At 40.6% G+C, this 12,691-nt stretch overlaps 1 protein-coding gene across 1 annotated transcript in view; it reads left to right on the top strand.

Annotated features, from left to right (window-relative positions):
* APG5 (autophagy protein Apg5 family) overlaps positions 1-12,691 on the top strand; it is a 28,456-nt gene that overhangs the window by 2,686 nt on the left and 13,079 nt on the right. Inside the window, exons 2-5 of the mRNA XM_089157838.1 lie at positions 864-988; positions 1,850-1,916; positions 2,621-2,710; positions 10,778-10,865. Coding sequence (XP_089013964.1) covers positions 864-988; positions 1,850-1,916; positions 2,621-2,710; positions 10,778-10,865 — 370 coding nt within the window. The remainder of the gene's footprint in view (positions 1-863; positions 989-1,849; positions 1,917-2,620; positions 2,711-10,777; positions 10,866-12,691) is intronic.

The following is a 12,691-nucleotide window of genomic DNA, read 5'->3' as shown; positions in this document are numbered from 1 at the left end:
ATGGACAACCTTTTCTTTCAATTCAGAGTTGTTTCATCACTGGGAGTTGTATTTTCATCAGGTGCATTTCTTTTCCAGGAAGAACAGGATTCTTTATGTCCATACTCAAAGTTTGACTACTTTTAACATTTAACTGAGAAATATTCATAGGAAGAAATATATTGCCTGTGAATTCTGGTTTTTTTTTTCTTGGTAATGTGCATTTACTGTTTTCTGTAGTGTGAGGATCTGATATACATGTTATTTGGGCAGGCAGGCCATTCTTCTGTAGCTTAGCTCCTTTTTTTGGGTAAGAGTAGCTTAGCTTCTCCAATATATAAATTTAATTTGATTTAAATGATATATATTTTTTTGGTTTTCATTATTTAGAGCACTGTTACTTTTGTCTTTTTATAAAATCGAATAATAGGATTTCTTATGGGGAATGTTAATTTGAAGGAATAAGATGATTCTTAAACTATTAAGAAATAGTGAAAAATTGTTGGTCTGCCATTGCTTTCCAGTGCTATCTCTGTTCAATGTCTGGCTTTCTCATTGATTTTTAATCTGACTGAACTGTTGTAGCAATCGATTTTGTAAATTTTTTTCCCCTTTTTCTTTTGTAAGAATAATTGTTGTTGTTGTTGCTGCTGCTTTTGTTGTTATGAGTTATAACTATGATTGATTTTGGCAGTTTGTTACTTGGATATGCATACACTACAATGGAAAATGCATAAACTAGGTGTAACACCATTACGAGCAGACGTATTGTAGCATATTTAGCTACTTAGCTTAGCAAAATATCATATATCCCCCCCCCTCTTAAATCATGTATTCATTTCGTTAGTTTAAAAGTTTGGGCATAACATTTTTTTGTGTTTCAGATTCTAGGTCCTCGGGTCGGATACCTGCCTTTGTTAGTTCCTCTCATAAAGCCACATTTTAGTAGCACGCTTCCTCCTGGGGTTGATAATGTTTGGTTTGACTATAAAGGATTGCCCCTAAAATGGTATGTTATTCTTTCTGTTGTTACATGTTGATAAATGTTGTTGTACCCCTTACTTAATAGCTCCACCATTTGGGATAAGTAGGTTTTAATATGACATCAGCACCAGGAGGTCTGGTGTTTGATAACTGGTAAGCCAACCTCAATTAGTTGGGATATGGCAATGTTGTCGTTGTGTGCGTGTAGAATGCAAGTTGAGAGATAAAAAATCACTTTCTATAACCTAGCAAATGTATGGTTTCTTTTTTTTTTTGTGGGTGGGGGGGGGGGGACAAGTCTTGATAGAATCTATCCAGATGGTCAGTTGGATGTGGTCGCCATTTTCTTTGCAAATCAAAGCTTCCGCTGTTGCATGTAAAGTTTCTGCCAACATAGAGTTTGCCAAGTAGCGAAACAAGGCATTGAGCAATCTCAGACTATCAGATTGGTCCTGGACCTCTGAGGGGATTCATCAACATATATGGGAGGATAAGTGGTTTAGTTTGAGTTGAAATTGACATGTGGGCGGTTCAGACCATTTCTCAAGCATCAAATGGTTGGGATTGCCACATTAGGTTTCCATGTTGCAGGGTTACAAATTGTACATGGCCTGCTGACCAGTAAAATTCTCACCACTGTTACTGATAGAAACTGAAACACTAGAATGTATGTTTGCATAACATAACTATGTGGGTAAAGATCCATGCTTCAATTGCATTTCTATACTTTCCTTATGTGCGAGTTGCTGAAGACAGAATTATCTAGTCTTGCTTATGTTCTGTGTGTGCTCGTCATCCCTTCCTTGGGAGTTGTTGTTCACCTTCTATCTGCTATCTGTTGGTCACATGTAGGCATGATGATTATGTGTCCTTTTATTGCTTGCAGGTACATACCAACTGGTGTTCTTTTCGACCTTCTATGCTTGGAACCTGAAAGGCCATGGAATTTAAGGGTAAGCTGTTTTTCTACTTAATTTAGTTTGTATCTATGAGTACCAGTCTAGTAAGACTCTCATTTCCTTTCGAAGGAACTTAAGGAGAGTAATCTCTGGAGAATATAAAAGTAACTTTTTCTTTTTTCTTGACCTCTAGTAACTTAATTATCTGGGTTACCTCAAAGATGTTTCTTCCATTCTAAAAGAAAAATATAAAATAATAAAAAATTTTATGCAAGGGAAATTCTTTATTGTACAATGTGTTTATGGGTATTTCTGTCCTTTTACCTGTTCTGGAATGTTCTCATCTATTATAAATATAAAGGAGCTGTTATCAATTGGTCATAACTCATAAACTGTTATTCCACAAATTCACATGGTACCAGAGAGAGTTCCTCTGTAGGATGACCTAATGCCCTAATGCCCTAATGCATTTGTCACTGGTCAATATGCTGTAACTGATGCTTATGCCTTTTTAGGCAGGTCCCAGAAACATGACACTTTAGAAGAATATGATTCTCAGGTTCTTACTTATATGTGTTTCATGCTAATTGTTAAAGACAGTCTTTTTTTAGCCGATGCTTGTTCCTGTTGTTGTACAGTCTTTTTTCTCTTTTTAAATCAGTTATGTCAATATATAACATAAATTTGGCTGCCTTTGTTGAAACAGTTTTATGTATTCTTTCCTTTCAAAAGCCAGCTGACTAGAATAGGTTCTGCAGGTGCATTTTAGAGGATATCCAGAGCATCTTTTGAGCCCCTGTGAAGGTGAAGATAGTGTAAAGTGGGGCTTCATAAATTCACTAAAGGAGGTTAGTCTACTCTTCTCCCCATCATGGGTTTCCTCAAAGTATTTGTTTTGATTTTCAACTTAATTATTTTCTTGTGAAAGTTTCTTTTTGGACATGGGTGGGCAAGCCTCTGGGATGCACACCCTGTGTCTCTCTTTCTTCGATTTCCATGGGAAAGGACCATCCTTCCCCTCCCATCTGACCCCTACCTGGTCTAGGTAGGCCGCTTATGTATAGTGGGTGGCAAAACTTGTGAAATTTTGACTAAAATTTCCCATTTTGGGAACCTCGAAACGAAAAATAGGGGACCGAAAAAAATTCCAAGTTTCGATTGAAATTGTCAAAATTACGTCGAAACCTATCGAAACCTCAAAACCTCGAAACTTGTCGAAATCTGGTTCATGGGAAAAAAAATTCCCAAATTTCGTGGAAACCTGGGACTTTTTCATTCAAGTTTCGTAGCTTTCAAAAATTTTTAATTTTTATGTTTCCTCAAATACCACGACAAATACCCCCTCTATCAGGACTTCCCTATCCAAATTGTGTATTCCCTTAGACTGGTTATCTTAGGTATGTTGATGATCAGACTTATAAAGTTGCAGTTGTTGATTGCCTTGACAACCATAGGCATAAAATGTCATGGGATGTTTATGTTCGTTGGTTAGAGGAGAAGATGTTACATGCATTTTGCTAAAAAAATCAATGTAAATATGTCATTCAATGTATATAACACCAATGTAGAGTTGTCCAAGAAATACACTATAAACTTAACTACTTAAGTACATAACATTCAATGTATAATTTCTAACTTCAAAACGTCAAATACATTGAATGTAATGTACTATAGTAGGTAAGTTTAACTCGTGTGCTTCTTGGGAGTGCAACTCGATGGATCCATCCGGTGAGCTGAGTAGTACTAACATTTACATTGATTTTTTTAGCAAAATGCATGTGCCAATATATTATTTATATTCTAATTAGTTTAAATGCAGAGTCCCACCCTAAAATACTCCCTAAAACCTGTCGAAACTTGCACGAAAAAAGTCCTAAGTTTCCTCGAAATTTTCCAGTTTGCCACCTAGGTTTCCCATTTTCACCTGGTTGAAACTTGAGTTTCCATCGAATTTTTTTCTATGGTCCAACCCTCCATCTGACCCCTCCCTGGTCTAGGCTGGCCGCTTATGTATAGTGGGTGGCGCGTCCAACCCTCTCATGTTACATTTATATCTTCCAAAATTTGTTTACTTCTACAATTGGCTGGAGATGAATGAGTTTGTTTGGAATGTTGCCTTGTACCTCTCCCCTTTTCCTGCCACTTGGTATAATATGTTTCTGAACTTTGGTTTTTGAGGATTGCTAAAGAGGATGCCTGGCTTCTTGATGTTAGTAAAGTTTTAATAAGGAGTAAATACCCTCTATATTCGACAAAAAGCACTCCCAGCGATACTTAAGAGAGTCTCGTTTTCAGCAGTCCTATGCATTCGCGGCAAATTTGAGCATGAAATCCTTCTTATTATTAAATTAATTTGATCATCTATACATCTTTATTACATTCGTTAGGTTTCTTTTGAAGAGTCCTACTCAAGTGCTGATTTTGTTATTAATTCGATAGATGTAATTGCTATAAATAAGAATAGTAGATGGATATAAAAAGTTTATGTGAGAGCCATTGCTCTTGGGTAGCCTAGGAATCACCTCTGCTGGTAGATTACATTGTTTCTTATTCAACTTTTATTCAAAGTCTCGTTTTTCTTCTTGAGTTATTCCACTTGTTAAGTAACCTCATTCAGTTTCCTAACAAATTGGCATCGAGCCATCGATTCTAGGGAATGGTCAAAGTCAATGGACGAGGTAGAGGATTGGAAATATTGTAAAAGATTCAAGGTCAAGTGGGACTCCTAGCACAAAACATGAAAGAGAAGGCCAATCGGTTTAGAGATGAATTAAGGTTCATGTTATCCAAGAAAATCAGCAGAGATGCATACCTTAATGCCGAGTGACTAGACCGATGGAGTTCCGTTACCAGCTCTCGAACCGAGAAACCAGAGACTTCCTTCCTGACATCTTGAGATGCCAATTTTCCGGGAAGATCCGATGGGATGGATCCACGAGCTAAAGGTACTTTGATCTGTACAAACTCAGCGATAAAGAAACTTTCAACCCTTTGTTTTAAGGTGCCACTAGGATGGATACGCTTCCAGAACTGCAGCACCATTGTCATCATGGAGAAACTTGAAAGAATCAATGATCTATCGATTTAACTCAGCAGCTGAAGACTCCCAGAAGCATTATTAATCACAAGCAAAGTGAACGTTTCGCATATGAGAAGGTTTGAGAAATTACACCCGAGCGTAGATGGAGAATGGTTGAAGGGGTGTTTTTCGCTGTTTAAATGAAAGTAGGGCTAAGTTCATTATTTGGGCTCACCAATTTGGGCCAAATAATGGACCGGCCCAAGCCGTGGAGGACAAAATGGAGTGGGGAAAAATAAGAAACCTCTTTTGGCCCACCCACTCAATCAGCCCAAAATCTAACCTCACTGTTATTAACTTCAGCCCACCCAACACCAATATTAAAGGAACCAATACGGTTCGGACCGGAATAACCAAAGCTTTAACGGTTCGTTCAGCCAAACCAAATAAGTGAACCCGCGTCTTCCTCTTCCAATCTCGACCCGCAACTACGCTGCGACGGAGCTCGCGCTCACTTGGTTATCCCGGAGAAATCAAAGATAAAATGGACAAAGGGGTATGTTTCGGTGTGACCCCATACTCCAAAGGCCATCGATGCCCTCTCAGCAACTAAGGTTTCTTCTCCCCGATGATAGTCCGTGTTCCCGAGGAGTGATCATGATGACATATGGAGCCGGTGCTTGAGACGGAACTCTCGCATACCTCTTTGGTGGGGATCGATTCACCACACACACCGAAACTAACGGACAAATAAATGGCTATGAAGTCATCATTCGATCGATTGTGGAGCAACGCACAATTTCGTCGCTCAGGTTGGTGGAGCCGTTGGGATTGGAAATCCGAACAATTTCATTGCTTTGGGCGATGGGCGTTACAAGTACGGATTTGTCCATTCCATTCAGCTCCGGTCTTTGTGCAAATTTTTACCCTTTCAATTTGGGTAGCCTTGATATAATCTTGGGCGTAGAATGGCTGCAGACACTAGGGGAAGTACGTAGTAATTGGCGCTTGAGAACCATGAGCTTTGAGTGGCGGGACGACCCGTGAAACTAAATGGGGATCCAACCTTCTCGATTAGAAACAACATTAAGAGTGTGCTCTCGGTTCGCGTGGTGATGGATATCGGCTACAACCTCGCATCCCGTCGAGCGATATTAGTACAAGAGAGTACTTGTCACATTTATTAACCGACTTTGCTCATTATTTGCTAACCAACCATCGCCGCCAGAAGGAAGCAAGACCACCGATACTTAGCCAGAGGAGTAACCCACCTAATATTCGACCCTATCGTTACCCACATTCTCAAAGACGAGGTCGAAGATTGTCGAAATTTAACCGATTGGTCACCTAGTGTGAGTCCTTACTCCTCCGATCGTTGGTTCAAGAAGGATGGCGGATGGCGTTTCTCTGACTATCTCCAATAAACTCCGCTCCCACAAGTTTCCCATTCCCGCAATTGACGAACTGTTGGATGAGCTCGAGCCACGTTTTACCAAGCTTGATTTGAGCGATACCACCAATTAGAATGACGAAGGTGATGAGAAAAACGCTTTTCGTCACATAATGGCATTACGATTCCGGTGATGCCGTTTGGGCTCTCGATGCTCCCCACATTTCAATCACTAATGCATGAGGTATTTCGAGAACACTTGCAAAATTTATTTTGGTGTTCTTTGACGATATTTTGGTGTATAGCAAGACCATGGAGGAACATGTGGCCCATTTGCGAACCACCTTTATACTTCTCACACAGACCACCTCGTAGTCAACCGAAAAAATGCATGTTTGGGGTTGCTCCTGAGTATTTAGGACATATCATATCTAAAGCAGTCACGCGGACCCACGGAGATTAAGTGCATGGTGGAGTGGCCCCAACCTCCAATCTTAAAGCCTTGCGAGGTTTTTAGGATTAACCGGGTATTACCCGGATTCGTCCAATTATGGTAAAATTGCCGCTCCACTCACAAACTTATTGAAGAAGATGCATTTCTGGGGTACCACCGCTTTAATGCCCTCAAGACAGCCATGACAACCGTTCCGATTGGTGACGCCGATTTCTAGAGTTTTTGGTGAGCCGATGCTTCGTTTTGCTGTGCGTTTTGATGCAGGGCCATCCCATTGCCTCCGGAGCCAAGTGTTGTCCCTCCGCCACCAAGTCCTGTCTTGAGAAGAACTAATGGCAATAGTACTTGCCATTCAAAAATCTCATTACTTTGGGGAGACATTTCAAAGTACGAACGGATCAGAAGTCTAAATATTTGCTGACCCTTATCTCTATCACAAGTGGGTCTTGAAACTTTTGGGATTTGATTTTGAGATATTGTATCGTCCGTACACAGCCGCCATGCTCTCTCCTCCATGATCCTTTATTCATGACCACTTGCGAGTAGGGACTATCCCTCACGCCTCGGACCGTTACCAGATCGTTCGCCTTCTGGTCCCCTCCCCCTACCCTTCAAGGGCACCTTACTCTATAGAATCTTAGTCATCCCCGTGGGTCCCATTAATTCCCAATTCTTTCGGTATCATTCTACCCCATTCGTGGGCTTCTTTTTGACTTCCTTCCTTTATCTGTGGATGTTCTGTCCTCATTTGTGGCTATTTTGCTTTCCAATATCCCATAAACCCCTACTCCTTCCCACTACCAATTCCTCGCTTTGGAGACATTACATGTTTTATTGGTGGTTCCGGACTAGAGTGGAGATCCTCTTTTGTAGTTGCCCTTCCATCCCATTTCTCGCTCTTTCCACCCTTATTCCGCCAGTGTGCTTCTCTTCCTTATCCCTTCTGGGTTCCCTCCCTCGTCTCCGTCTCTTCTTCCTTGTATTTTTGTGGAGCTTTTATTCGGTCCAACCTCGTTCCTCCTCCATCCTCCGTGGTCCTGTTCCCCTTTTTACCTCATGTTTTTCCTCCCCCCTGGATTTTGTTCCTGGCCTTTTTCATCCTTTCATTCCCACTGCTCCCTTTCTTTGTTGGCGCCCCCTCTCTTCCGTGTTGGAGTGTCATCTGTGGATGGGTTGTGTTTCCTCCCCAATCGGTGTTGGAGGATCTCAAAACAAATCTGCGGGTGGCCCAAGATAGGATGTGCAATTCCGCGGATTCAAAGCGTAGGGAAGTGCATTATCAAGTGGGGGATGAAGTTTTTCTTAGCTACAACCTTATCGCTTCCAAACTCGCCAACGGCCCAATGAGAAACTCCCATCGCTACTATGGGCCGTCCGATCATTGAGCCGTGGGACCAGTCGCCTATCGTCTCGTTTACCCGATGATTCACGGATCCACCCGGTGTTTCCGTTCACGTGAGCGGCACGGGGCAGCACATTGCCGCAGCGCTTCCAACTTGTTTGCGGGAAATGGCGAGTTGCGCTCACACCCGGCCTTGCTCAACATTCGTTTCTCTACTCAAGGGTTGCTGGAGGTTTGATTCAATGGAAAGGACTGCCGCCTTGTGAAAATACTTGGGAATCTTATGCTGAAATACAATCTCACTTTCCAGATTTTCACCTTGAGGACAAGGTGAAACTTTTGGAGGGGAGTATTGATAAGCCCCCGATATCAAGAGTCTATATTCGACAAGGAAAGCACTCCCAAGGAAACGATTGCGTTTGAAGAGTGAAGAGAGTCCTGCGTTTTCAGCGAGTCCTAGTGCATTCGCGCGGCAAATTTGAAGCATGAAGAGTCCTTCTGCGTTAAGGTTATTAGAATTAGATTTAGAGAGTCAAGAGTCATAATACATCTAGGTTAGAGTTACATTACAGTTAGGTTTCTTTTGAAGAGTCCTACTCGAAGTAGGCTGATTTTGTTAATTAATTCGATAGGAATGTAATTGCTATAAATAGGGGGGAGGATGAGTAGAAAGGATATAGAGAGAAGTTTATGTGAGAGCCATTGCTCTTGGGTAGCCGTAGGAATCACCTACTGCTGGTAGATTATATTGTTTCTTATTCAACTTTTATTCAAAGTCTCGTTTTTCTTCTTGAGTTATTCCACCTTGTTAAGTAACCTCATGGCCCCCCACCAAGGGGATAGAAAAATTTCCCTACCCCCAATTAAAAGGGGGGGGGGGGGCTGCCGCTGGGAAACAGCGACTGGGGGTGGGGTTTTAGGGGGGGGGGGGGGGGTTTGGGGGGGGGGGTTGGGGGGGGGGTGGGAATTTGGGGGTTTTTTTTTTTTTTTTTTTTTTTTTTTTTCTTTTGGGGGGGAGGGATTTGGATTCCATATACCAAAGGTAAATTTAGCTCCAAAATCTTCATTTGTTTCTCTATTGCGGATCATCTACGCAAATTAATATCAGGATAATAGCAGAGTATTTTTGTATTCGAGTGTGACAGAAGATTTAAGGCATTGGATAAGAAATTAATGTTAAAATGTATTGCTATTTATATTTACCAGAAGAATTGCAGAGGTGGTTCCTATTTCCTCATGTTCACTTAAAAAGATCATACTAAATGGTAGACATTTAGTTTTCTTATTTTACCTTTGAAATTGTGTAGTATGCCATATGGGTATTATTTCTTCATACAATGGTTGCAGGATAGACTGTTCAGATAAGCTTATATGTACCACATGGCAGATGCCACAGAGCGGATAGACATAAATTTTATTGAAAGGTAGACTTCAAGGTCCCCTGCCTACATGTCAAGTTTTTACCTGGGTGAAGTTTGCCATGTGGCAGATTATGTCTAGGGACTATAGGAGGGTGCATAGGCTTATGAGCTGGCTTAGAAAAGTGATACATGGACGCATGCCCAATATATGGAGGTGTTTGATTTAATGTGGCTACTCCAAACATTCACCTGTCTATGTACTGGTTATGTGGCTCAAAATAGTGGACTCTTATGATAATCTTATCAGCATGGGGCCATGATTATTAAATTGTCCCTGTTTCATATGGCTTGAGCATTTACAAGCTGTCATGGGTTTGGCATATTACTCCTTTTAAAAGCAGCAAAAGTTCTTATTTGAAGGAATATTTTTTGATCATTTGGATCCCCGTTATCCATTCCCCTGTTCTTTTGGCACCACTGTGGAAGGTTCTGGTCATAAATAAAATTATATAATGAGGAGCCAACTGGGCTGCAGCTGATGGCACTTTTGGAGATCCCAGCGTATCTTTTGTGCATGGATCCACCTTTGATAATTCAATACGAGATGGATTCTACTGCTTTGGCAGCTCAACAGGCGACTTGTTGTTGACTCCTGTTTCCTGCTTGGGGCCAGTCACCTTGTATAAATTGGCTTTCCACCTAAATCCTGGATTAACCTGGTCTTGTGACTTTGTGGCTTGCACGGACCCAGGGGAATAGTCTGATCAAAGGCCTGGATTTCCTAGTTCTAGCATCAACACCCCTCATCAAAAAGGGAAAAAGGGAAGAAAAAAAAAAAAAGAAAAGAAAAAAAAAGTACCACTTCAGCAGTCTTCTCTAGAAGGAATGACTGAGCAGAGATTAGTTTTTGAATGGCGTCTTTGATTAGTCTGGGTTAATCTGGGTTAATCTGATATTGGAAGGTTGGATTGGTATGTGTTGAGTAAACAATTTACTCATATGTAATTAAAGATGACCCAGCACACATTATTTGCTTGAATGGTGGTGCTGCAATGGCATCTGAGAATTGTCAATGAGATGACATGATTTGCTAATAGGGTGTCATGCAACTGGATTTTTCCTCTGCAGGTTACCTTTTGCAAGATAAATTCTTGTAGGAGGGATGGATTTTTTTATTTTATTTTATTCAATACATATGTTATAGGTGTTGATATTTGATTTCCAGTTTCTAAATTCTGTTTCACTCTGTTTTTACTCTCTCTTTCTAATTAATAAATCGAAAAAAGAAGTGGGGGGTGGGTAGTGGTGGAGGCAACAACGTTTCTCATCATACTTAGTTACTGACACAGGCAGCTTATGTTATAAATGGGAACTGCAAGAATATAATGAACATGTCGCAGCCTGATCAATTGGATATGTGGCGATCTGTGGTTAATGGTATGTATCCTTGACTAAGAAATTTTCTGCTTATTTCAGAAACTATGTTTTGTGCATTTGATGTATGTTAGAACAATACATTCTCCAATATTGGGAACCTTAGAGAAGTTTAGTCAGCAATTTAAATACTCTCAAGAATGGTCTTCAAATTAGAATTTGAGCAAAGATTAATGTAAAATAGCAGGTATGGTATATGTGATCTCCAATATTGGGAACCTTAGAGAAGTTTAGTCAGCAATTTAAATACTCTCAAGAATGGTCTTCAAATTAGAATCTGAGCAGATTAATGTAAAATAGCAGGTGGTATTGTGAATTGTGTATTCTTTTTTTTTTGGGCTTTGTGGGGGGGGGGGGGGGGTGTTTAAGTTGGTCCTAACTCCACAGTGGGGAATGAGACAGGATTGAAGTTGTCTGGGTATCACATAGTCAAAAGGCGACAAGATGTATGGGTTTGTGTGGAGTGTGGTAGTCTATTTTGTTGAGTATGGTACTTAGACAATGGACAATGTGTTGCCTTTTGCACCTTGGTGAGGTTTTGATGTAGGCGTGGTGTCATATTTGTCAGCTAATACAATTTTAAATATTTTTTATATCACATACGCTGTATAAATAGTAATAGAAGATAAATGGGGAAGAGGAGAAGAAAGAGAGAACAATGAGAATGAGATGCTTGTGTAACCTTGGGAGTTCAAAGTACTAGAGCTACATCAACGTCATAGCCTTATCTAGGTTAATGGGGTCAGCTACATGGATCTTAGAGGAGAGAGTAGAAAAATTAGGAGTTAGTAAGGTGGGGTGGGGCATGCAACCCGGACACAACATAATAACTCAAACTCAAACTCTAGGGCATTGATGATAGATGTGGGAAAAGAGGCAACAGCAGTACATCAAAGTCCAATCGAAGGGGGTTGACTAAATGGATCTTTATTCTCCACTCAGTACTTGTTGTGAAACACAATATTGGCAGAATGGCTTATTGATCAATGTGATCACAAGCCCTTTATTTATAATTAAGTAGAAAGTACACTATTACATGAATACCCTTACTTGGGTAACAAGAACTTTACATGAATAAAAACTCTAATAGAGTTGGACTCCTTGTAGAACTCAACCAACACTCCTCCTCAAGTGGAGGCATATATATTAGTCATGCCCAACTTGCCTACAATAGGAAGGAAATCTCCTTCTTTCAAACCCTTAGTGAAAACATCTGCCACTTGGTCTCCGGACCTCACAAAAGGCATGCAAATAAGCCCTTGTTCCAACTTTCCTTTGACAAAAAACCTGTCAATTTCAATGTGCTTAGTTCGATCATGTTGTACTTGATTATTAGCAATACTAATAGCAGCCTTGTTGTCAGTTTGTCACAATATAACATCATAGGGTTTGGAACTTGGACTCCAATATCTTGTAGCAAGACTTTCAACCATAGTAGCTCACAAACTCCACGAACCATAGCTCTATATTTAGCTTCGGTACTGGATAAAGCTACCACATTCTGTTTCTTACTTCTCTAAGTAACTAGATTACCTCCAACAAAGGTATAGTAACCTGAAATTGACTTTTTGTTTGGATATCCCGCCTAGTCAGCATCAGTGTATGCTTCTACTCTTAGATTATTAGTGGGTGACAAAAGTATTCATTTTCCAGGAGTTCCCTTCAAATATTGTAGTATTTTAGTAACGGCCTTCATATGAGATGAATATGGATCATGCATGAATTGGCTCACTATCCCCACGGCATAGGCGATGTCTGGCCTGGTGTGGGACAAGTAAATAAGCTTCCTTACTAGCCTTTGGTATCTTCCTTTGTCCACTGGTTCTCCC

The sequence above is a fragment of the Hakea prostrata genome, chromosome 6, assembly GCF_041222555.1.
Source record: "Hakea prostrata isolate BN-2017 chromosome 6, UWA_Hpros_2, whole genome shotgun sequence".
In the NCBI taxonomy this organism is placed as follows: domain Eukaryota; kingdom Viridiplantae; phylum Streptophyta; class Magnoliopsida; order Proteales; family Proteaceae; genus Hakea; species Hakea prostrata.
The sequence above is the reverse complement of the archived record's forward strand: the minus strand, read 5'-3'. Positions and strand labels throughout refer to the sequence as shown.